The 27,210-nt window shown below is 34.4% G+C and overlaps 1 protein-coding gene across 1 annotated transcript in view; it reads left to right on the top strand.

The window, feature by feature from the left end:
• Window positions 1-94: 94 nt before the first annotated feature.
• The window catches only part of SESN3 (sestrin 3), a 75,432-nt gene continuing 48,316 nt past the window's right edge, over window positions 95-27,210 (top strand). Inside the window, exon 1 of the mRNA XM_012743920.3 lies at window positions 95-531. Coding sequence (XP_012599374.1) covers window positions 454-531 — 78 coding nt within the window. The 5' untranslated portion in view covers window positions 95-453. The remainder of the gene's footprint in view (window positions 532-27,210) is intronic.

Genomic DNA, 27,210 nt, shown 5'->3' with positions numbered 1-27,210 from the left:
CCCTGGGGGCGTGGCCGGAGCTGTCCGATTGGCGGGAGGGGGCGGTCCCAGAGCGTGGAGGTGGTGAAGGTGGTGGGGCGGCGGGGGCGGGGCCGCACTGAGGCGCTGCGGCGGCTGCGGCGGCGGCGGCAGCAGCGGTGGCGGCTGCTCTTCCTAGCCTGGCGGGGGCGGGGGTCTGGAGGATGGGGGCGGGTGGAACAACGGGCCGGTGAGGAGCAGCCGCCGCCGTCTCCGCCGTCGCTTGGGCAGCCGCCGCGGTGGTCGCCTCGGGCAGCGCCGCTCGCTCTCGGGCCGTCGCCTCTCATCCCGACATCCCGCCCTGAGGAGGCTGAGGCTGAATCGCGGCTGGCGGCGGGGGGACTGTCCGGCCCCGCAGCGGCGCGGCCGGCGGCAGTGACAGCCCGGACCCGGCCCGCCGTCCGCTCTCGCCCTCGGCGCCCGCCCGTAGCCACGATGAACCGGGGCGGCAGCAACGCGTCGGCCGCCGCCAACTACCTGCTCTGTACCAACTGCCGGAAAGTGCTGCGGAAGGTACGGGCTCGGCCTGGGGTCCGGCCCGAGAGGGGCGCTTCCTGCCCGCCGGGGCGCGGGTGTCGGCCCCCGGCCAACCCACGGGGAGCGAGGCTCAGTGGGATCCCCGGGCTCCGTCCCTCCGCGGAGACCGAGAAAGGGGGCGTGGGTTGAGGGAGGAGGGTTTGGACCGCTGCTGCTTTTGATCTCCACCGGGACAGACGCTAGTACCGAAGGGTTGGGATTTTTTTTTTTTTAATTTTTTTTTTTTTTTAATGCCTGTGGTCTGTTATCCCGCTCGTCTCCCCTACCTTGCTACTCCAGGTCTGCTCCTTGGGCGGAGGGAGGGAGGGACCGCTCGACCCTTCTCCCTGTGCAGCTGAGCTGTCGATGGAGGTCAGTGTGAAATCGGAGCAGCCTGGTCTGGGCTCGAGGAGCCCGGCTCCGCTGCGCTGAGGCTAACTCTTGCGGGCGCTGTTTTTGTTGATTCGGTCGCTTTCTGCCCTGCCCAGCACCCCCTGTTCACATTCTGTTGGTGGGCGTCCTGTGTGTGTAGTTCAGCCATGAAAGGAACTAGTAGAGCATCTTGAACTTTATGCCCATGGGAAATGCTATTCGACCTCGCAGTTCCTCAAGCCGAGGTTGGGGGAGGAGGAGACTGGGGTGGACGTGGGTTATCCCTCCTTAGCACCCCCACCCCGTGTTGATCCAGAGATATCAGACGCACCACCAGTTTATTGCTGCTCCCCAGAGTGACTGATAGAAAGTTTACTCCTGTATTGTTTAGCTTACTTGGCTTAATCTCTCCGTGGGGTGGGGGTGCGGGGTTCTGGGGAAGGGGATGAAAAAAATGTCTCTATAGACCGAGAAGAGTTTTTAATCAGATTTTAACAGCCGCTCCTGAGTAACATTATAATCAATTTATTCTTATCCAAGCTCTGTTTTTACATTTCATGAAGTGAGATGCTTCTGTTTGTCCAGTACAAATGAATTAAAATTGCTGAGCTGTGCAAATGCATCGAGACTGAAAGAGCGAGATGAATATGGTACCGTTTTTAGTCAATTTCTCTAAATACGGTTCACTTTAGGATTGGTCTTTATATATTAAAAAAAAAAAAAGGAAGGAAAAAAAGCACATAAGTAAGCAAGCTCAAATATTTGCGCTCTTTGTCCAAAAACTGTTTTTCTTCCTCTGTGGGTCAGGCCAAGTGCCAATCAAAGTTGTTTTTCAAGCCTCTTTTCCCTGCAGTAGGGCTGCTGCTTTTTTTTCCTTCCTATTTTATTTGAGAGCGTGAGGGGAGCAAAGGGATTGCAGATTTGAAGTTAATCGAACGGTTAAATATGCCTTAAATTGTGTTTATTGGATATGTTTCTCTTGAAACAGATTTTTATTAAATGTGCATGTTGAGTATGTGCAGTTATTTTTTTCCATAAACTCTGGGATCAAATTACAGTTGATACTTGCTCAGCTCATTGTAGGGCAGCTTGTGAGAAATGTAATGGATCAGAAGTGCAGATCTGCTTGGTTGAATGTTAACCCTTTCACTGCAGGGCCATCTGAACTTAGCTTCTTAAAAAATATTATTTCCTAACTTTAAAAGTGATGTTACGTATTTGAAATGAAAAAAATGTTCTGTTTGAGACATATTTGATTAAATTCAAGCCTGGTTAAAATGACAGCAAGTTATGTTTTTTAATTGTATAAGAGAAAAAAAGCACTATGTTGACTTTGATAAATATTTTTAATGCCTCTGGCAATTTATTAAGCCAATAAAATGTTTGGAGATGATATTAGGCTTCAAAGTATATTTTATTTTATTTTTTTTGAGAGAGAACTACTTTGCTAGCATTTGAGACATCTTTACATCTTTCCTTTAGCTTTTGAGAAACTATTCCTGTTTAACTAGAAAGAACATCCTCATTTCTAGCCTTTATTAAAAGAAAGAAGTTTGTGGAAAATGAGTATTCACCTTTTCATATTTTATAATTACTGTGCACATCTCTGCCAATATTCCACTTTTTAGTAACTCCAAGGTATTTAATATTGATTCATGCAGTAGCATGAAATAACTTAGATGGAAATGGGATTGTTTCAGCCAGTTATGACATGACTTGGAACATTTGTAGCTTTTTAAGAGTGCCATTCTTAAGTGCTCTTAAAAGAAATAAGCATCTACCATTTTAAATTCTTCCTCATTCTAAATATAGCATGTAAGAATGTATTTCTAATAAAGACATGTTTTTCTTATTAATAGAAAGAATTTAAGTAAAATTCATCTATAACTCTCAAAATGTGATTCTTTGACTTTATCTTGTTTTTTCTGTTTAATAAAATGTTTAGTAATAGCCAAGTGAATCATAGTACTTTGAATTTTAGTTTGGTATAGTTCATAAAGGAAGAATGAAACTCATGTGCATCCAGTATGAATTACTCTTTGCTATTATAACCCTCATCAATGATGGGGGGTCACCTTTATATGTGGCAGAAAGCCTCTTTCTCTCAATAAGTAGCTTAATTTGTTGCAATGTATTGAATTTTAGAGGAACTTCAAAAGGAACTTAATTCATCTTCTAATGAAATAATTTGGTTTAACCCAATATCTGAATTTTGAATTGTGTATTGTATGAGAATCACATTTATTTTTAGAAGTGCCTTTACAATTCTGATTCAGTGGCTTCCAAAATAAATATTGAATATACCTAATTTGGGAGTCTTAGGTCAGTAAAAACCTAAGAATGGAGAGAGAAACCTTATCTAGAAACAAAGGAGCAAACAAAACTATCCTCCAATCCATAACTCCTGTTAAGCCTAACTTGCTCTGTTGTCAATGAGGTAATTCAATAAAGTTTTTAATAAAAGAGAAAGTGCTTCTATTTACTTTGTAAAGTTAATGAGTTTTGAAGTATAATACATTTTACTTGAAGAAATTCCAGTGACAACTAGATGATGTGATCCTTTTAATTTGAAAAGTGGAGTGCCAAACTTCAATGAGGAAGGTAGGTAACTGTCCACTCATCTTCCAGTAGATAAAAAGTGGCAAATTACAATGTACTTTGAGTATTGAGCAGTCAGTACCACTTAAGTGAATAGAACTCTGCACTGCAAGTTAGAGAATCTAAGGTATAAAAATTCTTAATATGTTTAGTTTCTTATATAATCATATTTTGACAACTTTTTGTTGGTTTTATAAGCATAGACACTGCCAAATTAAAATGAAAAATATTAGGTTTAACCATGTGAGCCTCATTTTTGTAGTCAGTATTCTCAGATAATAGCAATTTTATATGGTTTAGCCAATAGAATGGATTCACTTTATGGACTAGTAGAGTAAATTCATGATGGCAAACCTTTATGCAGTGGTTTTCAAAATGCTTTCTGTGGTGCCCTAAGATGCTTCAAGGTTTTAAAATTCTTGAGTTGCATTAAATTTTTAAGTACTTAAATTATTTTTAAATTATAATTTCAAAGTACAGCTACACCCAAATGAGCAATATATAATTTTGATACATTGGAGCCTACCACTATTATCTTTTGTGACAAGATTATTCTTGTGCAGGCCTTGAATTACAACTTGCTCTGCTATCTTTGTACATATGTTTGAATTTTTTTGTTACTATGTCATTGAAGAGAAAGATTGTCATTGATTATGAAGGCACTCATGTTTAATTTTTACTTGTGAGAATACAATAATTATTACTTTATAACTAAAATATGTAGTAAAGTTGTTGCTTGGCATATTTATATGCCTTTAAGTTCAGGTTCAATATAAGATTTCATTTGTAAAAGGGACTCTGCTGCTTCCCCCAACTCACTACCATCAAATAAATAAAAAAAACATAACTAATGTAGTGATACTGAAAGCCACAAGATGTGCTTACAAGTCTTTGATGGGTCTTTTAATTTTGAAGTCTAGTTTTATCTGTAAAATGTAGATAATTTCTACATACCTTGCAAATTGCTGCATAGTTTGAGAGAGATGTGTGTTAAAATACTTTGTAAACCATGAAGTATAACTGTAAGAAAAGGAAAAACTTATATGTACATATTTCCCTTTTTTCCAGAATACCTTAGTATTTTTTGTGTTAAAGGAATATGTTTTAATATGTACTGAGTAATTTGGTTAATAACCACTTGTCTGTCCTGTCTAATTATTGCCTATAAATGAGAGGTAAAGATTATGCTTTTAGTTTGAATGATCTTTTTACTTATTTTTGATTTCATATTTCTATCTGTATTCTTCTATTCTTCTGATCTCCTTCACTTAAATGATAATTCAGTGCATTGCTTTTGGATTTTCAAACAATTAATTTGTCTCATTAATACTTTAGCAGATAAGGGAATTGATATTTGGTTTGAAAATACTAAGAGTTAAGGATGATTGTGCTTAATAAAGGTAGGGTTGAATCTAGGGTAAACAAAGAATTTTTAATTAGTTTAGGATAAGAGTTATGGAAGGAAAAGTCTCTTAATTTTTTCTCCCTATCTCTTCATCCTTTTCATTTTTTCTTTTGAAGGGATTAGGTTATAATAACTTGAATTTGTATTGACCTTCACAATTTTTAGAGTACGTTCCACATTATCTCAGTTGATTCTCACATGGTCCCTGTCATACAACTAATAAGATGTCCATTTAATTCTTAATACTGCCTCTGTAATAAACTGTACTCTAATTGTCCCCTGCAGAATTGAGGCTGCTGGGGAATATCCCCACTCTCAGCTTCAGCATCTGTGGACTGCCCATAGGTACCTAAAATTCTCTAGGTAATATTGGTTAGAAGTATGGAAGTTAGCCACTCTTTGACATATTATTGCAGATCAACTGGAGGATTAGGAGAGGAGTAAGCTGGCTACTTTTATTATTTCTCTAATGGTTGTTTGATTAATTCCCTAATAAGATAAAGTAGCAGTTCTCAAAGTATGATCCTTATACCCCTGTGGATGTCCAAGACCCTTTGAGAGGGCCTGCGAGGTCAAAACTATGTTCATAATTATATTAAGGCTTTCTTTGACTTTTTTACTGCCTGGAAAAGCAGTGGGGGTAAAACTGCTGGCCTCTTAGTGTAAATCAGGGGAGTGACACCAAACAGTAGTCACAGTATTCTTCACCACCACACCTAGGCAGTAGGGGAAAAGGCCAATTTCACTTAAGAATGTCCTTGAGGAAAGAGCAAAAATTTAAATTTTGTTGAATCTTGACCCTTGAGTGTCTATATTTTTAATATCCTGTGTGACAAAATGGGAAATGTATAAAGCACTTTTACTGCATAGCAAGATTGGTTGTCTCAAGGGGAAAACTTGTGCAGTTGTTTTAGTTACAAGCTGAACTAACCACTTTTTTCATATGGCCCAATTTTTACTTGAAAGAATACCTGTCAGACAAACTTTAGTTACTCAGACTTAGGTATTTGATAAACATTTTCTTAAAAATGAGTAATGTAGCCCTGAAAATTCAAGAAAAATAACAAGTAATATTTGTTGCTAGTGATAAAATTCAAGCTTTCAAAGAAAAATTAGAATTTTGGAAAATGTGCATCTGCCACTGTTAGCCCAAAAACTTCTCATTGTAAATGCTCTTCCTTTGAGATTGGGGGTGATATTTATTAATGGATGTGATTTCTTGATATTGTATAACAAAATGTTAACAGTTGAAAGGTCTACATAACTCATTGAACCAATATTTTCCAAATGACCAATGCATAAAGAAAGTACTACTCTGGGCCTTTTTTTTTGAGCCAAGATCCAACCAATTTAGAGCACAATGGTCATAATCTTTATATCCGACCATTCTTTTTATCACTGGCAATGAATATTGTCAGTTGTTTTCCTTGAATTTTCAGTATCATTTTGCTCATTTTTGTTTATCAAAATATTATATGGGTAAAAGATCCATTCAAAATGCAAGATGGGCAAATGGATTTTAGTATAGAAAGTTAAGGTTATGGATATGGTTTCAGATTCCACATTGCAACTAATCTTTAAGAAGCTACCTTTGTGGAGTTTTGGTGTGATATCAAAGAAAGTGTTCACAATTAATCTCCTTTTTCCAACTATATAGATGTGTCAGGCTGGATTTTTCTCACATACTTCAATCAAAACATATCATAACAGATTGTGGAAAATCCAACTGTCTTGTATTAAATAGACGTTAAAGAGTTTTGAAAAAATGTAAATGTCACTCTCTTTACTTTGTTTTGGAAAATAAAGTTATTTTCATAAAAATATGCGATATATATTAACACTTAATGGATTTTATTTTAAATGAATTAAAGATTTGAACTTTTCTCAGGTTTAATTTCTCATACAGTAAATATTGACAGTTATAAACAAAAGATTTTTAGGGTCCTCAATAATTTTTAAGAGTGAAGGGGTTCCAAGACCAAAACACTTAAGAACTGCAGAGCCAGAGTTAGTGATGGCAGTATATGGTACATATAAATGTAATTCTGTGGGGAAAATAAAAAGCTCATACTTACTGACAGAAAATATGGATAAGGCCAACCCAGTCACCTCTATTCTGGGTGGGGTCACTTGCAAATGCTGCCTAGGACCCTTTCAGTGACATCCTACTACCACAGTAAGACTTTGGCTAACTAGAGACGATCTTTCTCTAATTTTCATGAGCATCTTTTTACCTAGTAGAAACCACGAAGGAGGGGGAAAGCTCTTTGGCTTTGAAGAAATATTCTCCTTAGTACTATGCAACCACTGAAGAAAGGTCAGATCCAAAGATTATGAAAGATATGTCTGTTATGTTCTAGTTGATTGGTACTTGGCTGAAAAGGAAAGAAAGACCCTGAGTAGCAAGGTTAGCCTTTTTGGCTTGAAAGTTGAGAAGTGTGGGAGAAGCAGCAGCAACAGAAGGGACAAGAAAGAATCAGGGAGAAGAGAGAGAAGTATTCATGTAGGGTACTGATAACAAGCATTGTTATAACAAAGAAAAACAAAATCACCACTGTTAACAAGAAATAGAACAGCTCTGAATTTGGGAATTCCTAAATACTGCAATCCTCAAAGGTATAGAGGACTTCATGATTTGTGTGTGGGGGGAGGTGGAGGGGGTGTGGTACACTGTACATGAAACCTATGGCACCCACAAACTATCTGCAATTCAATGTGGTCTTGGAGTCATGGGCATACTCTATCTGGCGAGACCTACAAATGACTGCCAGTCTTTAACTTGTTCCTTAGGCATCAGTCTGATGGAAATGGGAATGGGGGGGTAGGAACCAAAACATTTAGCTGTGTGTCCATGATAGTTACCCTAAACCTTTAAGTAGGTGCAATATAAACTATTTAAAGCTGTAGAATTCCTATTTGTCTTCCACAAATTTTCTTTAAAACTCTAGTGACATCTCCAAAAAAACCTTTTCTAATCTTCCAACTCTCTTCTTTCTCCCTCTAACCTCTGGACTGCTGTGCTATCCAATTATACTGCATGTGTAGCACTTAGTATATTGAATTATAATTAGCAATTACATACATCTTTCTCCTACTAGATTGCCTCTTTATTTGGGATCTGATTAATGGAGAGTTATTTTTGGCAAAATGGGATTTTGACTTAAAGACATTTATCTAAAAAAATATTGGCAATATATTTATATTGGATATAATATAGCTAATAAAATGAAATCTTGTCTGATTTTCCAAACTATGTCTGATATGTCTGTTCTTTAGGGCCCTATTGTGTTCTCTCTTTATAAGGAACACTTTCAGAAGTGCAATAGCAAAGATTATTTAAGAAAATACACTGGTGCCTGGGATTTTTTGTTTTTGTTTGTTTTTAAACATTTTGTCCTCTTTGTGGCCATAAGAATGTTTCAATTAAATATCAGACCACTTTTTGAAGGGAATTATGATAGGGAGCAAGAATGTTTGTTCACCAAGAGAGAGGGTCAAGACACTGGCGTTAGCTGCTGGTCCTTCTCAGAAATGTAAAGTAGCTATTGCTTTGAAATGGACATATGCCCTATATCTTGGAATCTGCTAGTGTTCTATAAGGGATGGCTGTTTTAGAGGAGGTAAGGACATACTTCAAACTTCTAGGATTCCCTGTAGGCCACCTCTTGTTTCCAGTTTGACTATAGAATTCTGGCTAAGCCTTTCCCTCCTCCACCTCCCCACAAGCCCTTTACTTTGGAAGTCTCCCAAGCCAGCTGTGATCCCTTTGGCCAGCAGGCACTCCCTTGGTAACTGTGAAACAGAATTGTTCATAGGCCTGGACTACCCCATAACTAGCCTTTACTATTTAGATCCACCCAGAAGTGAATCATTTATTGGTCTACAGGCCAGAATATTGGCTTCCCCCTGAAGGACACCTGAATATTATGGGATATTTTATCCCATTCAGAACTCAATGGTGGGTTGAAATACCTTGCATTTTGCTTCTTAAGGCTTCTGATAAGGTATGGCAGGCATTTAACCTTTGTTTTATAAAGAATATATTGAAAATTGTATGTGTGAATAAGTATGAACAGGTATAAAAATGACTGCGTTAGGGCCATATTATTTCTTGCAGCAGAGACTTCTTACCAAGTATAAAATATATATTTGAGTAAGACTTATTTGCTCTTTATTCTCTGCTAATTAATAGCTACTTGTAATGGAGGGATATGTTCTTATTTCTATCTATATATTTTATTTTTATATTTTCCTGCACTGCAAAGATGAAACTGGTCAGTTAAAGAAATGTATCCTTCCAATTATAGAAATATATGCTGAATACTTAGATCACATTTATCTCATGGGTCAATAAAACTGGATTTTGTGGAAGATCATTGTAATTATCTGAGACTGTGACTCTTAGTTTCAAAACACATTTTATGATACCAATAACAACAGTAGCTTCTATTGAATACTGCCTGTGCACCATAGTCTGTGTTAAGTATTTAAGCTCTGCGTGTTATCACATTTAAGTATCACAATTAACTTATGATGAATTATTGCTCATATTTTATGGATGAAGAAACTGGAACTCGGAGGGCTTAATAACTTCTTCAAGGTCATAGTACTAATAAGTGGCAGACTCTGGGTTTGGAACCAGGTTGAACTCTAAAGCCTAGCTCATTATACAGGTATAAACACTGGATTGCCTTACATCCATGTTTTTTCTTTATGAAAAAGGCTCTTATAAAATATAAAATTAATGAAACTTAATAGGACCTGATTATTCAAGAAATTAATAGTGACTTCAGATATATCCTACATTTTTTACATTAGAAATGCAACAAAAATCACTAAGATTAAATCAATTAAGAAACAAAGTTCATATTGAAAATTTTTAACCTATCTAGTTAGCTCTTTTATCTATTAAATCCCTAATTATGTGACCATTCTTTCCTAATCTCAGGATAACTTTTTCCTAACTTCCCAACATACTTTGCTCTCCTCCTCCTGCCAACCAGTCATTAATTAGTTCAATAACATCATCGAATCATTCAATATTGCTGTAGTATTTGTGACAAAAGATATTGTCTAGAAACATTTTGAGTTTAAGTATTACATCTCTTGAATAGGCCCTCTATGAAATATTCTCATTTTTTGGTAAATTTTTTTGCAATAAAAAAGAGTTACTTAAGAAGATAAGAAGTAACATGAATGTTCATTTCCACCGTTCATTTGGCTTTCTATGTTAAGGCAAAATGTTGTTTAAAGGAAACAAAGAAACCCTGAGACTGATAATCTGTCTCCTGTCCTTTCCCTGTCTGTAGCCCCCACAATACTAAATCACAGAAGAGTTTCTAGTCTTACAAAGGGTTTGTGTTGGGGAGTGGGATTTATGGGGAGACATGACTCTGCTATTTATAAATTGGAACTCTGAAAGTTTTCCATGGAAACACAGTAAGATATGTGGTCAAGTTCCAGAGTACTATTAATATTACAGATACGTTCAATAGGCATTTATTGATTAGCCTGGAAACCTAACCACTAGGTATAATTGTTTTCAGAGGAAAATATATCCTGAAATCCAAGTAACTGCTTCACTAGAGACTGTCTTTCCTGACTTGTTTACTCAATATTAAAAAGGTATTGATTTTGGCAAAAATTATTTTTTAGTATGTTCACTCCAAGGATGTGTTTGTCAGTTAATTGTTGTATCTAAGAGGAAAACTGTGTTAATGCATTTTCATGCAATATACAAGTAGAAGTTGAAATGAAGATACAGGTAACTACTTGAGTGATAAAGTAGGGTGTTGGGACAACCAAGGGCCAGAGTCAAGTTGGCTTATCCTTGTTCACTTTGTACTGACTAATGCTCTGGCCCAGCATGGTGTGTTTTAAGTTGAGTGGAATATTTTCTATTTTTCATTGTTGTCTTTAAGATAACATAAATGAAAAAAAACCTCATATTTCAACTCCCCAGAGAGTTCCCTTTTTATGTGAAATTAGAAGTTTAACATGTATATCTTAATGTTTTAATATAAATCAGTAAAGGAAAACAAATCGGTCCAGCAAATTTATTCCATTAAAAAGAAAACAAAGCAAAACAAATAACATCTAAGCTAAAGAAACCTCAGCACTAACCCTCAGATTCTTTTATTTTATCAAAACTTTTTATATGTTACTTGAAGTTAGTGAATTCTCATTTGGGGTGTAGAATGTGTTGTAATTTTATTTTAATAAGTATTACCTATATAGTTAATAATTTCATGAGATTAATTTTTATATCATATAGCTATTAAAAATAGCTACAAACTCTAGGTTCTAATATTCTTTAGCCAAAGTGCATTGTTGAATACCCAAAACTCAAATAAACTAGTAAATACTCTTTCTTTACACAAGAAACCTAGGTAGTGTTTGGTACTCTTAAAGATAAGGGACAATATATATTTAGGTACATAGGAATGTAGAAACAATTCTTTTTTGGTAAAATTATACAGATTGCCATTTTATATTTATCAGAATTCTATGTCAATTGCTATTACCTTTTACTATCCTTCACATTCTTAGGCAAGAAATATTAAAGATATTAACTTTTTTTTATAAATCACTGAATACTATATGAATTTCCTCCATTCAAGTATTTATTCATTCAACAAACATTAAGTGCTTCTACCATGTTTCCCTGAAAATAAGACAGGGTTTTATATTTATTTTTCCTCAAGAAGAAACCCTCAGGCTTATTTTCAGTGGATGTGTTATTTTTTTTTTAAGTACGGTACAACAATCTACATTTATTCAATATAGTTAAGTCATCTTCTTCTGGAACATCATCATAACTCTCCACATCCCGAATTCCATCCTGAATTTCTTGCGACTCTATTTTCTTTAGAACCATTGGCCCCAATCTCTTATGTCGAGCAATAGAGCTCTCATGGGGCAGGTGAGAAGAGCTGCTAGTCTTCTTTACCACTCTGAGACGAAATGCATGGGTTGTGCAGATATGCTGCATTGCCACACCCATCACTAGGTCTTATTTTTGGGGTAGGGCCTATATTGTGCAAATGCTTAGAAATCCTGCTAGGGCTTATTTTATGGGTAGGTCTTATTTTGGGGGAAACACAGTACCTGTTAGGCACTGAATGAACGTAGAATGAGAACATTAGGGTTTTTACTAAGCAGTGTGATGATTTGCAACATACTTGTGGGTCTCACAAAGATCCTCGAGGTTATGCCCCTCACTTGACAGATAGTATAGAACAGGAGTTGGCATACTTTCTGCAATGAGCTAGATGATAGATATTAATATCTTAGGCTTATCAGCCGTACATACTAGCATAATAGTTTTTACTTGTAAAGTGTCAACCTAATTGTTTTATTTTGTTAAAGTCTTACTTCCCTAAATGCCTTCCTCAACCAACATTATCATAGTGGTGCTCAAGAAATGTGTCATATAACAAGTGAATCATACACATACTCCAGAGCTGACAAGAGCAGTGCTTGACACAGGGGTGCATGAATGTTTTTGTTGCAGAGTGTCATGAGGGGAAGATAATTCAGTAGAAACAAACCTCTCCTTTGATGAGCAGAATTGATATCAACAATTTAAAAATGGAAAATCAAGTAATTCGGAATGCTTTTTTATAGGGATAAGCTTTTAAAATTGCACACTGAGCACCTAATCAGTGAATATAATATGGCACCATTGATCCAGGTTGCACAGTTGTAAAAGCATCAGTATATGATTTTTCCATGGTTGGGATTTAATGATATCCAGAGCAATGACACAGCCAGTGCAATATGCAAGATTCAAACCCTATTCAATCAGAATTTCCACTGAAATGAGGATGGACAATTATGTCTTTTAATAATATGCTTCAAATTACATCTGGTAGGGAGTCCTTTGACTAACTCTTGTTATAATTGTGTATTGTTATGACTACGTAAGGGAGAATTAAATGCACATAACCTATATACATTGATATAGGTTATCTTTCTTATCTTGTTCTCTTGTTGAAGTAATCACCAGTCTAATGCATGTGGTTTTAAAACAAATTCCCATGATGTATAAGCAGCTATTATTTTATTAAAACAGTATTTTAATTAGTGTTAATCTTTTAAAGGTAAGTGAGGACATCTATGTGTTTTTATCTTGCTTCCTTTACTAATTATTTACTAACATCTATGTGATTTTATCTTATTTCCTTTACTAATTGTTAGATCTTTATTAGAGCTATTGCATAGAACATATTTATTATAATGGAAAATAGAAAGGATTGATAATTAATGAGCACATCAGTGATACTCCATTTAACTTCAGATACTTAGAGAAACAATTGGATTTTTAAAAATACCAAGTTCAAAAAATATCGAGTACCTAGGATGCTGCCATCAGTGTGCTACAGGGTGTTTCTTCTTTCATTTTAGAGAGCTACTAAAATTCAAACCAATTATGGCATGTATATTTACTAATTTTTGCATTTAATAAGTCACTGTGTTACCATATATAAAAAGTATTCAGATGTCACAAAAATGAGGTAATTTGTCGTCTAGAACTCCTAACTTGTCCATTACTTTTTCAGTGATAGGTATGTATTACATGACCATAAAAGAGGAAGGGAGCGCATTATTCCTATAAAAGGCCATTTCTTTTTATTCTACCTTTATAGTCATTTTGATCATTTTAGTGTTTATGTATAATTTGACAAGCTTTACAGTACTTGAAAACTAAAATGCAATGTGCTGTCTATTATGTAACAACCAATTCAAGGCAAAAGATTATTAAAATGAAGATATAAGTCAGCGGAAAAGCTAGATCAGACTCAGAAACTTCATACTTACCTTTTCTGGAGCATATGTAATGCATAATTGGTTTACAGTTATTTCTAAGAAAAATTTACATTCAAGTACTAAGTTCCTCTTCACTATCATAGAGTAATTGTTTGTTTTTTAAGGCCAGTTTAAGTCACAGGGATCACAAACCATTTACTACTGGCCAAGGGTTTATTTTCCTGAATGTCATTGTAACTCACAGCAGTTATTCAACCACTGCACAGCAATTTTTAGGAATTATTAATAACTAGGTCTTGATTGAATTAAAATCCTTTCCAAATTGCTATGATTCACTGTCCCTACTCCCCTCACCCCTAGACTGAAGCTATTATTTTATTTTAAGTGACTAATTTGGGGAAAGATTGAGGTACTTATTAACAGGGAATAAAAATTCCATAGGCTGATATGTTTGTTTAATGCCTAGGACGGTGGTTCTGGAGTGTGGTCTGGAACCAACAACATCAGCATCACTTAGAGTTGTTAGTTTCTTGGGTGAGACCCAACCATTTGTATTTTAACAAGTCTTCCAGATGATTCTGATGTACTCTAAGGATTCAGAATCACTTGTGTAAGATTATTAAGGAAAAGCAATTCTACAATTGGGAATTATTTACATCCATTTCATCTTCAACATGATTGTTTATGAAAATGGTACAAAAAGAGGAAATTGTTTCAAATTAACTAATACTAAAACCATACTCTTTATAGATGATAATACCAGTACCAGCTCTAGAGTCAGGAAGATTCCTTTTGCCAGTTTCAAAAACATAGATTTGAGACTTTCAGGTACAATAATTTGATCTCACTTTAAGAAAACTATGTCTTATTTTATTGTTGCTGGATTCTGAACTTCAGCTTAAGGAATAAAAGAGAATTGGGTTTTGGAAGCTTATTTACGACTGAAATCAAGTGAAAATATCTCTTGGAATTGGCTTGCTTACATAAAAATAAGTGTTTTAGCGCTAACATTGGTAGACTCTGATGGGTCTTGGATAATCCATCTTGGATTATTTTTATTTCAAGGAAGATTGATATTTTAAGCTTTTGTGGAGAAAAGGACTTTTTAAAATCAAAGGAGAAATGATAACATTTGTCCTAAAGACAGATTTAGAATTCACACCTTTTTTTTATCATGTTGAGTCTCTTAAACAAGATTAAATATGTATATAAATTATGGATTTTTTTTCCACCTGTAATAGCTTACTCTTCAATTGTAAATGGAATGTGAGAAGAAAGTCACATCAGGAAGCCTGCAAATTAAAACAAATCCTTGGCATGTATATTATACATAGACTCTAAATGAATAGAAGATTGCTCTTTGAGAAGCAAAGATTGTTTCAGTGAGTTGCAGTTCTGTCTAGGATAATAACTATCAGTAATTTTATTTTGTTCTTTGGTTGCATCTAATTTTGAGGTAATAGGTGTTTTCCCCACATTGCCTCTAGTGCTAAAATTTAACCTGTATTGATCTTACTCAGGAAAAATAATGGGCTGTATTAAATTGCCTCCACCCCACTTCCAAATTTCCTTATATGTGGGCTGCCCCAAAAGCATATGCAATTACTTAATTCTAAACTGTGGAGATTGAGCTTTTCTGTTGACCATTTTTCTATCCTTCGTCTGTGAGGAAAGGACTAATATAGTACCTTAAATAGAACTGTCTCCATGGCAATGGACAGTCAGCTTTTGACTTTGAGTCTCATGAAAAAGGAAATTTAAAAAAGCATTTTCCTGTTCTGAAATAGCAGTATAGCAAAAGTAAGTTATGAGAATATTTCCTGTCAGTTATTGCATGACTGATTAAGCTAGCAGAACATATCTCTTTTTTTACAAAGCACTTTTTCTCTGAGTTTTTCAAAATGCCATATAATTCCTTCTCTTAATTAATGAGTGATAATTATTATCTTCAGATTGATAGAAAACTTGAGCAGCTCAGATACAAATATAGGATTAGGACCCATGCCTGAGCAAAAAGAGTTGCTTAGCTCTGATTGTGATTTTATTCGCATAAAGAATAAAAATACTGACTAAATCATGGGTCATTCTTGATTACATTTAAACAGAACTATCTCTGGAACACTGGAAGCAATGACAAGATTAAAAATAAAAGCTTAACTAATAATGCCATTTTTTTTGGTAACTGATTCTTGCAGCACCACTGGCAGCGTGCTTCCCATATTCCCTCTTGCATGCACACTTACTTAAGAGGCAGAGCCCTTTGATTCCAGCCACTGGACCACCTAGCCTTCAGTAAAGGTCAGTGATGGTGCTGTGTATTAGAGGCTGGAGAATAAGACCACATTATCATTTGCAATTTTTCTTTGTCTTTTTCCTTTCTATAGTTGTTCTCTCCTTCACTAAATCTTATTTCAGTATAGGGTTATTGTCCAGTTGAATCAATTCTCATCTTTAAAGTATCATCAGTAAATGCTTAATACTCTGAGATTACTACTAATGAGGGAATTGGTTGAACAGATTATGTGACATAAATACAGTGGAATACTGGGAAATTCTTAGGATATAGACAGATGTCTATAATAGATTGTTAAGTGGAAAAGGCTTCTTTTTAAAGAATATGAAGTTTTTCATTTTCATTTTTAAAAAGATAAAGAGGTTACAAAAGGATAAACTCTAAAATTAGAAGTATTAATTTCTGGGTGATAGAATTACAGGAAATTATTTTTACCATCTATTTCTCTTCATTACCCTTTTTGTTTATCAATAAACATATATTTTACAAACATCTTAAAAGCAATTGCTGTTTTGAAATAATAGAGAAGAGCAAATAATTTAAGTGATGGATAGTTCAGAGAGCAAATTCAAATGAGATGGTAAATTAAATATGCATTGAAATAAAACAAATGCTTATAGGTTCAATAGATACCCATAGTAGCTATGGGTAAATCACCAAGGGAATAATAATGTGTGTGTAGGTGGCTAATGAGGACTCAGATGTGTAGACATAGATATATACAATCTGGAAATGAATGAAGGCACTGTAGCTGTCTACAGCATATTCCTTTATGTTGTCATATCAGTCATTCCAAGATGTGTTTTTAGAAATCTAATGTACTTACTGATATTTCATCATAAAATTTGTTTTTCTCAATTTTGATTTAAAAGATAGCTTCAGTTGTATTGCTCTACTTTTATACTATATAGTAGATAACACTTACTGTATAAATTTCAGGCACCTATCAAGTATGTAATTTGAACATTGTATTTTAATCTAGAGATGTTATCTATTTGGACCTGATGATAGAAAAAGGTGGTTATTTTATAAAATAATTTCATTTTATAGTTATTCCATTAACATGTATATTCTTTGATTTTTGAAGAATAAAAAGGGTATATGGAATCTGGCCTAGGTTTTAGAGAGCTTGCTTTGTAGTTGAAGAAAAAAAATGTCTAAATAATTATAAAGACAGGTAAAAATGGAAAACATATACCTTTTGGCTTTTTATAGATATTCATAGGTTATCATTTATCTTCAACAAATTGTGAAGGCATAGGTAACATTTCAGTTGTTTAAATACATTACTGTATGAAAGATGAATAGTTAAATATTCCTATTTTCAAGGCAGAGGGATGTGGTTTCAGTGGTCTTTCTCCATTTTTAATGATTTTTTTTAAATTGAATTTTAATTCTTAAAAATGGAAAATACATTATAGATAACATTATAGAGTATCTATAACCAGTTATTTAATAAATAGGTGTTCCTCACTTAAGTGTCTTTATTTTCCCATTTTATTTTCCATTTTTAATGGTCTGGGTCATTTGTTGACCAAGATACTGAATTAAGGACCTACTGTGAGCCAATTGATAGTTTTCTAAACCCAGTCTATTCTGTAAATCTTTTCTGTAACTTATTAGTGTTTAAACATTTTGGCTAGTTACATTGTACTTTATGAATTCTATGGAATAATTCTAATAATAGCAACTATTTATGCAGTTGATAATATCATACTCTTTTAAGAGCTTTACAGGTATATACTCATATGATATTCTCACTGCCTATTTTAATAGATGCCTATTTACTCCACTGGTGACGGAGGGATTCCCAATCTCAGGTGATGGGAGTGGCTGAACATAAAACACCTCAGAGTGAACAGATGAGATCAACAGCAGTTTATTTGTCATATGTACTTACAGCCCAGGGGAAGAGGACACTGCTTGCCATTCAGTGCATGTGGAAGTTGCAGTCAGGAACAGAGTGAACAACCAGTGACAGTGGAATGCAGGCTTTGTGACAAGAGGGTCGTATGCCCTCTGGTTTCTGCAGGAAAGTGCAATTGACTTGTTTGAATAATTTCATGGGCTGGCAGTAAACTGGAACCTGCCACTCAGGAATAAGCAGGAATTGCACCGGGTCCATTTAGAAGGATTGTTTGGCCAGGGTACCTTATCTGTATGAACAGAGTGGGAAGAGGCACTTGCAGTTAGGTTATTTGAGGTCCTCTCAGTTGTACCAGATGTCAAGGCAGCACATAATATTAAGCCTTAATTTTAGACTTTATGCCGTGCTTACCCTACGAGGTACATACTATTATTATTCTCATTTCATAGATGAGGATATCAGGTACACAAAGTAACTTGCTTAAAACTATGACAACCAACTGTTTTCTTCTGTGTTTGTTTTCCTTCAACCCAGATAGAAATTCTCCATATCCAGAAATAAAAGGAAAGCATATGGAAATTTAATATTTTACCCTCATTTCTAACTCATAAATAGAAATAAACTACCTTAGTGTTTTTATTATTAATTGCTAGGAATTTTCATCCAAGTGCTCTGATAATTCTCTTTTCTTTCCAACTATCAGTCTACAAATTCCAATGTGGGTATATACATTTGCATTTTTTGAGTGAGAGCTGCTAGACATAGTCTTTATCAAGAGAGGTGACACATTCAATTTTTGTCTTCCAAGATCCTTTAAAAGCAGAATAAATATTAAGATAATTTGGATTTTATTCTAGTGTGGAGGGAATGGTCTACTGAGCTTCATTTCTAAAGGCCAGTGTTTCTATGAGTAACTTTAACTGTGTTTCTTATAAATATATAAAATACTTTTTGGTTGATAGAAATTTTTCTGGTATACTTGATTATAACTTTGGAGTTTGCAAACTTGATTTATCATTGTTTTAAAACCTACTTTTCTATATACTAGGAAGCAATTTATGATTATCTGGGATATATATTGTCCCCACACCCCCACTCTAATCATGTCAGAGTATCTTGTCATTTCTCTTGATAAAATTGGATATCTTTTTCTGGGAATTTGGTTTTCAAATAATGCAAATCTAATGATAAGCTGCCTAAACTAACTCTGCTTTTGTTTCTGTTTTGTTTTTTTAGTATAGCCAAATCTTTGATATAAGGAAAGCAAGCACTTATAGAGTATTTATAATGATCTATATGTCATAATTAAAAGCAGATTTTCCAAGTTTGGATTTTTTTCGTTCCCTTCACTGTGCCTGTGAACTTTAGTAAATTAACTTTTTAAAATACAAACGATTTAACCTCTATTTATTAGTCTATGATATTAGTATAATAAGTTTCTTTAGTCTTCCTTCCTATCTTAATAAAAGCTATGCTTAAATGATGTAGTGGTATTAATAGAAGGCAAAATGCTGTCAGTTCTGCTATAACACTTATGTTCATTTTTGTTCCAATTGACATGTTAAGGAATAATTTGAACACAGACATTTTTTGTTTGCTTATGGGCAGTTTTGTCCATGAGAAGCAATAGGGTGATTCAGAAAACTGCACCCAGCTGATCTGAGCTTCATAGGATACCCAGAACCCACACACATATCTCAAACATCTACCCTATACCTTAGTTTACCAGTGTATTAGGAGCTCTGTCCATCTATATCTAGTATTATATCTTTCTGTCAGATTTGAGATCATCCATGTTATACCTTTAATCCCTTAATTTTTCCCATAATGGTTTTTGTTGCATGATTTTGCGTAGTGCAGTGATTTTTTTCCCCTAAAATATAGGGGAAAAATATATTATGTTATAATAGAATGACTATAATTGAAAATGTTATCCTTTTTTTAAAAAAATTTAGCCCTTGTATTTTAGTTAATTTATTGTAATAGTGTGACTAATTTAGTAGGTGTACTCATTATAGAGGTGATAAGTTTGGTATAGAAATTAGGAAGTTTTTTCTTTTTTTAATATAATTAGTTCATTACAGGTCACAGATGTCTCTGAATTGTGTCACCTGTGATGATACTATAAGGAACTATCATGAACTTGCCACTAAATTCCTAATTAAAAGCACTATTGATTACTGTGAAGTTATTAAAATTTATGATTTGGGAGCACTTATAGAAAAATTATAAAATTATATGAAATTCTGATCTCTAGTAAATTTTTATGTATATGTGTATATATACATATATATATGTGCTTAGAAAAACATTTTGAAGACTAGAAAGCACCATGATAATAATAATTATTTTTGTATGGTGAGATTATAAAAGATTTTTGTTTGCTTATTTGTACGTTATTTTCCACCATGAGGAAATGTTACTTTTATAATCAGATAAAAAGAAAAACTACATAGAGAGAGGGAAAGTACACAGAAATTGGTGTTGGGAGGGGATATAGTACTACTAATAATTTATTTCTTAATGAAGCCCTTAGGAAAACATAATCTAGAATAGAGGAAAATTAGTATATCTTGCCAGAATGGTTCTATCTAAAATTTGAATATAGGGTGTTTTCCATTTTTTGTTCACTTTATTCTTGACATAGTACTAGGTTTTTTTCTTCATACCCTATCTTTTTGAATCCTCATAATTGAAGTTGAGTTGTACACTAATGAACACATACCATTCTTATTTGATACATTCATGTTTTTCTCTAGGAAATCAAATGATAGTATTAACAAAATATAAAAGATTTTTATATTTATATCATCTATCTGAAATGCAGACATCTGTTGGTACATTAAAAGTATTTTAAAACATTTGCCAGCTAACTTCTGTTGATTTATATCATATGTCTAACCAAACTGTTATTATTAATAAAAAATAATTTTATTCACATTATGGGTAAGAGTGACTTTAAGTTTGCTTTGGTAATTTCACTTCTGCTCTTGATTATAAAGTAAAATAAGCATTTGATTCATTTTTAAATCCTCTAAAAACTATCATTGGACTAGTTTTATTGAATTGAAAATGTACTTTCTCATGTGGAACTTAATTCTTAGGTCTTGTTAAGACTCATAACTGTGCTAAAAAAAAAAACCTCAAAATTTTTCCCACTATAATACACTCATCTTAGAAAATGATAGTTTGGGGTGCAACTAGGGAAACTAAAATTCTTTGCTTCAGAAAGTAAAAGTAGTCTTTGAAGGGCTAACAGTAAAAACCTATAGGGAGAATCTGCAGGCTTCAGTTTTTGCCTAATGCTACTTTCTGGAACCAAGCTGCCATACTTGGAGGAAGCAAAAGCAGCCCCCGTGAAGGAGCAGCAAGGCACTCTAGCCAACAGCCAGCACCAACTGCCAGCCATTTGAGGGAGGCATCTCGACCTACCCACCAGCCCATATGTTCAGATAGTTATAAACAAGTTTGGCACACTAATGATCATATAGCTCTTCTTTTAAAAGAAAAAAAAATGTAGTTTTTGGAGGTTATACTCTAGGGAAGGAACAGCTGTATTTGAAGTTCTGTTTTGATGATGTGAACTCCCTAAAAATACGTTATGGAATGGTAAAACTCACTTTTATATATGGGCCTAGCGATCCTTAATGCTGAAGCTAAATTCTACATTTTTTTAATGAAAATATCTAAAGACAAGTTCATATATAATTTTGAGGACTTTGAAAAATCATTTATAGTACTAGATTATAAAGATGTGTAATTTTATAAAGATTATTTGAAAAACTACTCTTATTTACAGAAAGTAACTTATCATAATTTCTTGATTTATTTGGGGAAAAAAACTAGAAAAAGAAGAAAATCATTAAGCACCATAGATCCTGACAATAGATTTTTTAAATTTTTTTGAGAGTATGATATGTTTCCTTAACTGGATCATTTATAGAGAACATACAATGTAGATCATTGAAGAGTATCTTAGATATATTTAAAATTAAAGTTATTCTGTTATAAACATAGGTAAATTTTATCACAAAATATACCATATATATAAGTTTTTTCCTAATCTGTGTTGTTTTATAACATTTTACCAAAAATCCAGAACCTAACAGTTTATTAGTTTATTAATAGATTAAGTAAAATGGTTATTTTTAAAATAATAGCATTTTACACTAGTAAAAATAATGGGAAAGTAATTTTAAAGCATTTTGCTTATTTTCTTTCTGAGAACTTTCTACCAGCATTTAGAATCTCCCATAGCATTCTGTATAACCATAGAATGTTTATACAAAAAGGCCCTTAGGATTATCTCTCTCCTTTCTCTTTCTCTTTCACTTTTCCTCTCTATCTCCTCTCTCTTTATCTCTAGTTTTTCCAATGAGAAAATTGATGCCCTAAAAAGTGATCGAGAAGGGAAAAGAACTCAGGTTGTTAGTACCCATTTGTTATATCATCTTACCTCCAGCATTCAGTTACACATCATTCTGTTTATTATTGTTTGGGTGTCTATGTCTAATTTCACCAACTAGTTTATAAACCCCTTTTGGCAGCTTTTATACTTTGTATGTTCTCAAAAGAGCTATTATATAAGCTGCTTCACAATGAAGAATTCAGTTATATATACTGATTGGTTGGGTGATTTCTTTGATTTGGAAGTGTGCTTTTAACTTAGAATGCCTTGCACAATGCCCTGGTCCCCACTGATGTTCTTTTAATGCTTAAAAAGCAGTAATGTTGGCCAGGCATAGTAGCCCATGCCTGTAATCCCAACACTTTGAGAGGCTGAGGTGGGAGGATCACTTGCGGCCAGGAGTTTGAGACCAGCCTGGGCAACATAGAGAGACGCTGTCTTCACCAAGAATAAATAAAATAATAAAATAATAACATAAAATAGTAGTAATGTTTAGATCATATGAATGGTCTTATTTGTTCAGAGTTAACCAGAAAACTATGGATTTAGTATATAAACATTGAAGCCTTAAGTGTAGGCTAAGGATAATATATCCTTTTATCCTTAATGAAAATAAATGTAGTTAAAATAGAATGATAACGAACAGAAAAGTACCTGAATAGCATCTGTATGCAGGCTAATCTGGAAAATGGGAGAAGGTTTCAGAAGAGTGACAAAGAAAGTCTTTGTGATTATTAGGCAATAATTCCTTTCACAGATCTTAATTGTAGAATAATTATAGCTTTTTCTTCTTATCAAAAACTACACTTTGAGAATTTTCTTGTCAATACAGAAATTCAAAACCTTTGGATGTTGTGAAATAATTCTATTCAATTATAATTGGGATGGGTGTGTGTGTTGTAGGACTGTTATGAGTCCAGGATGCCAAAACAAAACAAAATAAAAAGACCCTATTTTAAAGTGGTTATTGTCCAAAAATAGTTTCTAATATTATTAAATGTGTAATGGGCTCAGTAAAATATAAAAATAGTATGTTTTCAATCAATAATTATTGAGCACCTGATTTGAATTAGTCAGTAAGTAAGATGGAACACATCTTTTATAATCAACACCTTTATATGTGTTTGTCTTCTCTTTCACAAAATGGTACCAGCTGTTATATAAATGCTAGTCCAGAAGATGGGAAAACTCATAGTGGGTTTGAATGACTCATCACAGAGAATGTAAGAACTGACTTTGGCCTTATGTGATGACTTAGCAACACTGTAGTAAATGATAATGAGTGTGGCATTCCACACACAGGTTCAAGACCAAAGGAAGTAAGGTGCAGGAATATGCAAAGACATGTTTGAGAGTCAGCAGACTACTATAGCAGAAGTGTTCATGTAGGGAACACTTGGAAAACAAAAGTTGGAAAGTTAGGTTAGGGGCCAGAATGTTGGAGATACTAACTTCCTGTCTTTACTCTCCTCCCCCACCCCAAAGCTGGGGATAAAATGGTAGGCTAAACTAGAGTAGTGGTGGTAGAAATAGAAAACATATTAGAGTCACTGAAAGAAACTTTGTGAACAGGTGGTGAGATAATTTGGTATAAAGCTGTTATTAAATGTTAACAGTGTTAGGCATAATGGAAGTTTGGGTCTTTAAATGCAAATTAAATAATGAAACACTTGACTCTTAACAGCACTTTGATCTCCCTGAAAACCAAATCCTTCTACATGCCTGCCTTATAAACATGTATCCCTGGATTGTTAGAATTAATCTAAATCTAAGCCACCTCCTTTTGTTGATTTCTTTTATATCAGTTGGTACCACCATTAGTCATCTATCCAGTCATCCAATTCAGAATTTTGTGAGACATCCTAGACTATTCTCACTACTTTACCCTCATTTCCAATCAATTACTCAATTCTATTTATTCTGTCTCCTAAGTAGCTCTCAACATAATTCCTTTTCTTAATCCATACTGCTTAGTTAACCCAAATCTTCTCCTTCTAGATAACTATAGTAGCCTACTAATAGTTTGTATTTCCTCTAGTTCTCCCATTCGAGTCCATTTTCTAATGGATGTCAGAAATTTTTTTAAAAAGATAAATATATGGCTGGGCACAAGTGGCTCACACCTCTAATCCCAGCACTTTGGGAGGCTATGGCAGGAGGATCACATGAGGCTAGTAGTTCAGGAGTTTGAGATCAACCTGGGGCAACAATAGCTAGACCCCATGTCTACAAATTAAAAAAAGAAAAATATAATTATTTGTTTTGCTATCGTCCATTGTTCATATGACAACAAAGCTCTTTAGTGTGACAATCATAATATGATTCCTATTTATATCTCTAGTCTTATTCCCTGAGAAAGTTCCAGGCATCATATAGAACAACATACAGTTCCCCAAATGTGTCCTGCTTTTGTATTTTGTATTACTTTTGCCTGGTAAATTGTATCCACACTGACCTATCTATCCTTTTCCAGGTAGCCAAACAATTTTTGCTCCTTTCTAAAGATTTATCACATATCGAGGCTGTTTTGATCCATACTCTTGCAGGCAGAGTTAGGCATTCCTAGTTTGATCACCCCCATTATAGCTTATAACATAATTATAATTGTGCATCCGTGTTTATTTAACTGGATTTTTCCTTTAGGGCAGCACTTACGCTTTATTTATCTTTGTACTCCCAGTTCTTAGCCCAAGACCTTCCAAGTAATGAAATTTTCTTGGTCCATTCAGGCTGCTATAACAAAAACTGTCGATTGGGTAGCTGAAACAATAAACATTTATTTCTCATAGTTCTGGAAGCTGAGAAGTCCTAGATCAAGGTGCAAGCAAATTTGGTGTCTGATTAGGGCCCACTTCCTGGTTCATAGATAGCTGTCTTCTCATGGCATCTTCAACATGGCAGAAGAGGGCCAGGGAGTTCTTGGGGCTCTTTTATAAAGAGTACTAATCCCATTCATGAGGTCTCCATCCTCATGATCTAATCACCTTCCAAAGGCACCACCTCCTAATACCATCACATTGGGGATTAGTATTTCAGCATATCTATTTTGGGGGGGAACACATTCAGTCCATAACAGAGCTTAAAAAAAATCTGTGACATGAATTAATAGTTCGTCTTTATGAAAGTTACAATGTTTAATTTCAATCTTAATAATGCTTAACTACTCAAAACACATTTATTCTTCAACTTGTATTGTAAATTACCAAAACTTTATTATAAAAATTGCCATTTATTTAAATGTGTTATGTTTTATGTGTTATATGTCAGGTACCTTGCTAGGCACCTTTAAAACGTTATGAAAAATTTCAAGCTACACAAAAACAGAGTACTGAATCTTCATCAGCCCATCACCAAAATTGGCAAGATTTTGCCAGTCTTACTTTATCTTCCTGTGTTGTTGTTACTGAAGTAATTTAAATTAAATCTCAAAACTCATTTCCTTTTGCCCTTGCATACTTTACTATGTATTTTTAAAATATAAGGATATAGTCTTGCATAACTGCAACATCAGAATCATACCTAACAAAATTGGCAGTAATTGCCTGGACTCACCCAATACCCCCATCTTAAACAATTTCCCTTTATTGTTTAATGTGTTTCTAGAGTTGACTTTTTCTGAGTGAAGTCCACCATTACATCTGATAGTTATGTCTTTTACGTTTCTTTTAGAGTAGTTCCCCTTCCCCTAACTCCCCTTTAGCTAGTTGAAAAAATTGGGTACCTTTTAGCTAGTGGAAAAAATTGGGTCAGTTTTCCTATAGAATATTTCATAATATTTCCATTCTTTCTTATGTTGTCATTTAACTTGTTCCTCTAATCCCCACATTTCCTGTTAATTTGAAGTTATGGTTAAAGCCTTGATTACATTCAAGTTTGAGATATTTGTGGTATGTAGACATTTTCCTCATCCCTTTTTTATGGCTACATTGATGGGATAGATTCTTAGAAGTGGGATTGCTGGATGAAAGGACAAATGCATATTTAATTTTGCTAGATATTTCCAAATTCCTATTGATGAGAGTTGTTTGATTTTGCATTCTCACACAATTTTTGAGAGTGCCTGTTCCCTTACAGCTTTGTCAATAAGTATACTGTTTAACTTGGATTTTCACCAAACTGATGTATGAATTATAATATTTCCTTTTCTCCTTTTATGAGTAATTTCTTCTGTTAATTACCTATTCTTTGCCTATTTTTAGATTGAGTTGTTGAGGTTTTTTCTTCTTGATTTTTTTAGGATCTCTTTATATACTTGGGGTGTTAGCCATTGTTTGCATGATAAGTCACAAATATTGGTCATATGATTTTGCTTATGGTGTTTTTATACCATGTAAAAGGTTTTTTAAATTGTGTATGTGTTTATATGTAGTTGGATTATCACTTTTTTGTCATTTTTGGATTTTGAGCCATAATTAGGAAGGGTCCATTGGTTTTTGAGTCTATTCATGTTCCAGCACAATCCTTTTAATTATAAAAATATGTTTTATTATATAGTAGGCCTAATTGCTCTCCATAGGGCTTTTCTTACAGGTTTTTCTTGGTTATTTATGTTTGTTTAATTGATTGGAAGCTTCTTATACAAAGAAGAAATGAACAATTCCATAGAAGATCTATGACCTTATAATAAAAAGGAAAAAATATTCATTATTCTTAAGTGTTTCTTAGTACTATGTCTTAATATGAGTGTTAAATGTATCAGTCTTTTTCCAAATGACTGAAGGAGTTTATAAGGATACAGAATTAAAAGGAAGAGAGACGTAAGTATATTAGAAACATGTATTTCAACCAGCAGTTCTCAAAGTATGTTCTACAGACCTCTGGCCCCTTAGGACAAACTAAAGGATTGGTATCATACTGTAATAGTAGTCATTGTTTTCCTCACCACCCTGTACTCACAATAAAGAAATGCCTGCTTCACTGAAGGATGTCCTTGATAAAACAGTAAGAATTATACATGTCATTAA

Source organism: Microcebus murinus, chromosome 4 (genome assembly GCF_040939455.1).
Source record: "Microcebus murinus isolate Inina chromosome 4, M.murinus_Inina_mat1.0, whole genome shotgun sequence".
Classification (NCBI taxonomy): Eukaryota; Metazoa; Chordata; class Mammalia; order Primates; family Cheirogaleidae; genus Microcebus; species Microcebus murinus.
The sequence above is the reverse complement of the archived record's forward strand: the minus strand, read 5'-3'. Positions and strand labels throughout refer to the sequence as shown.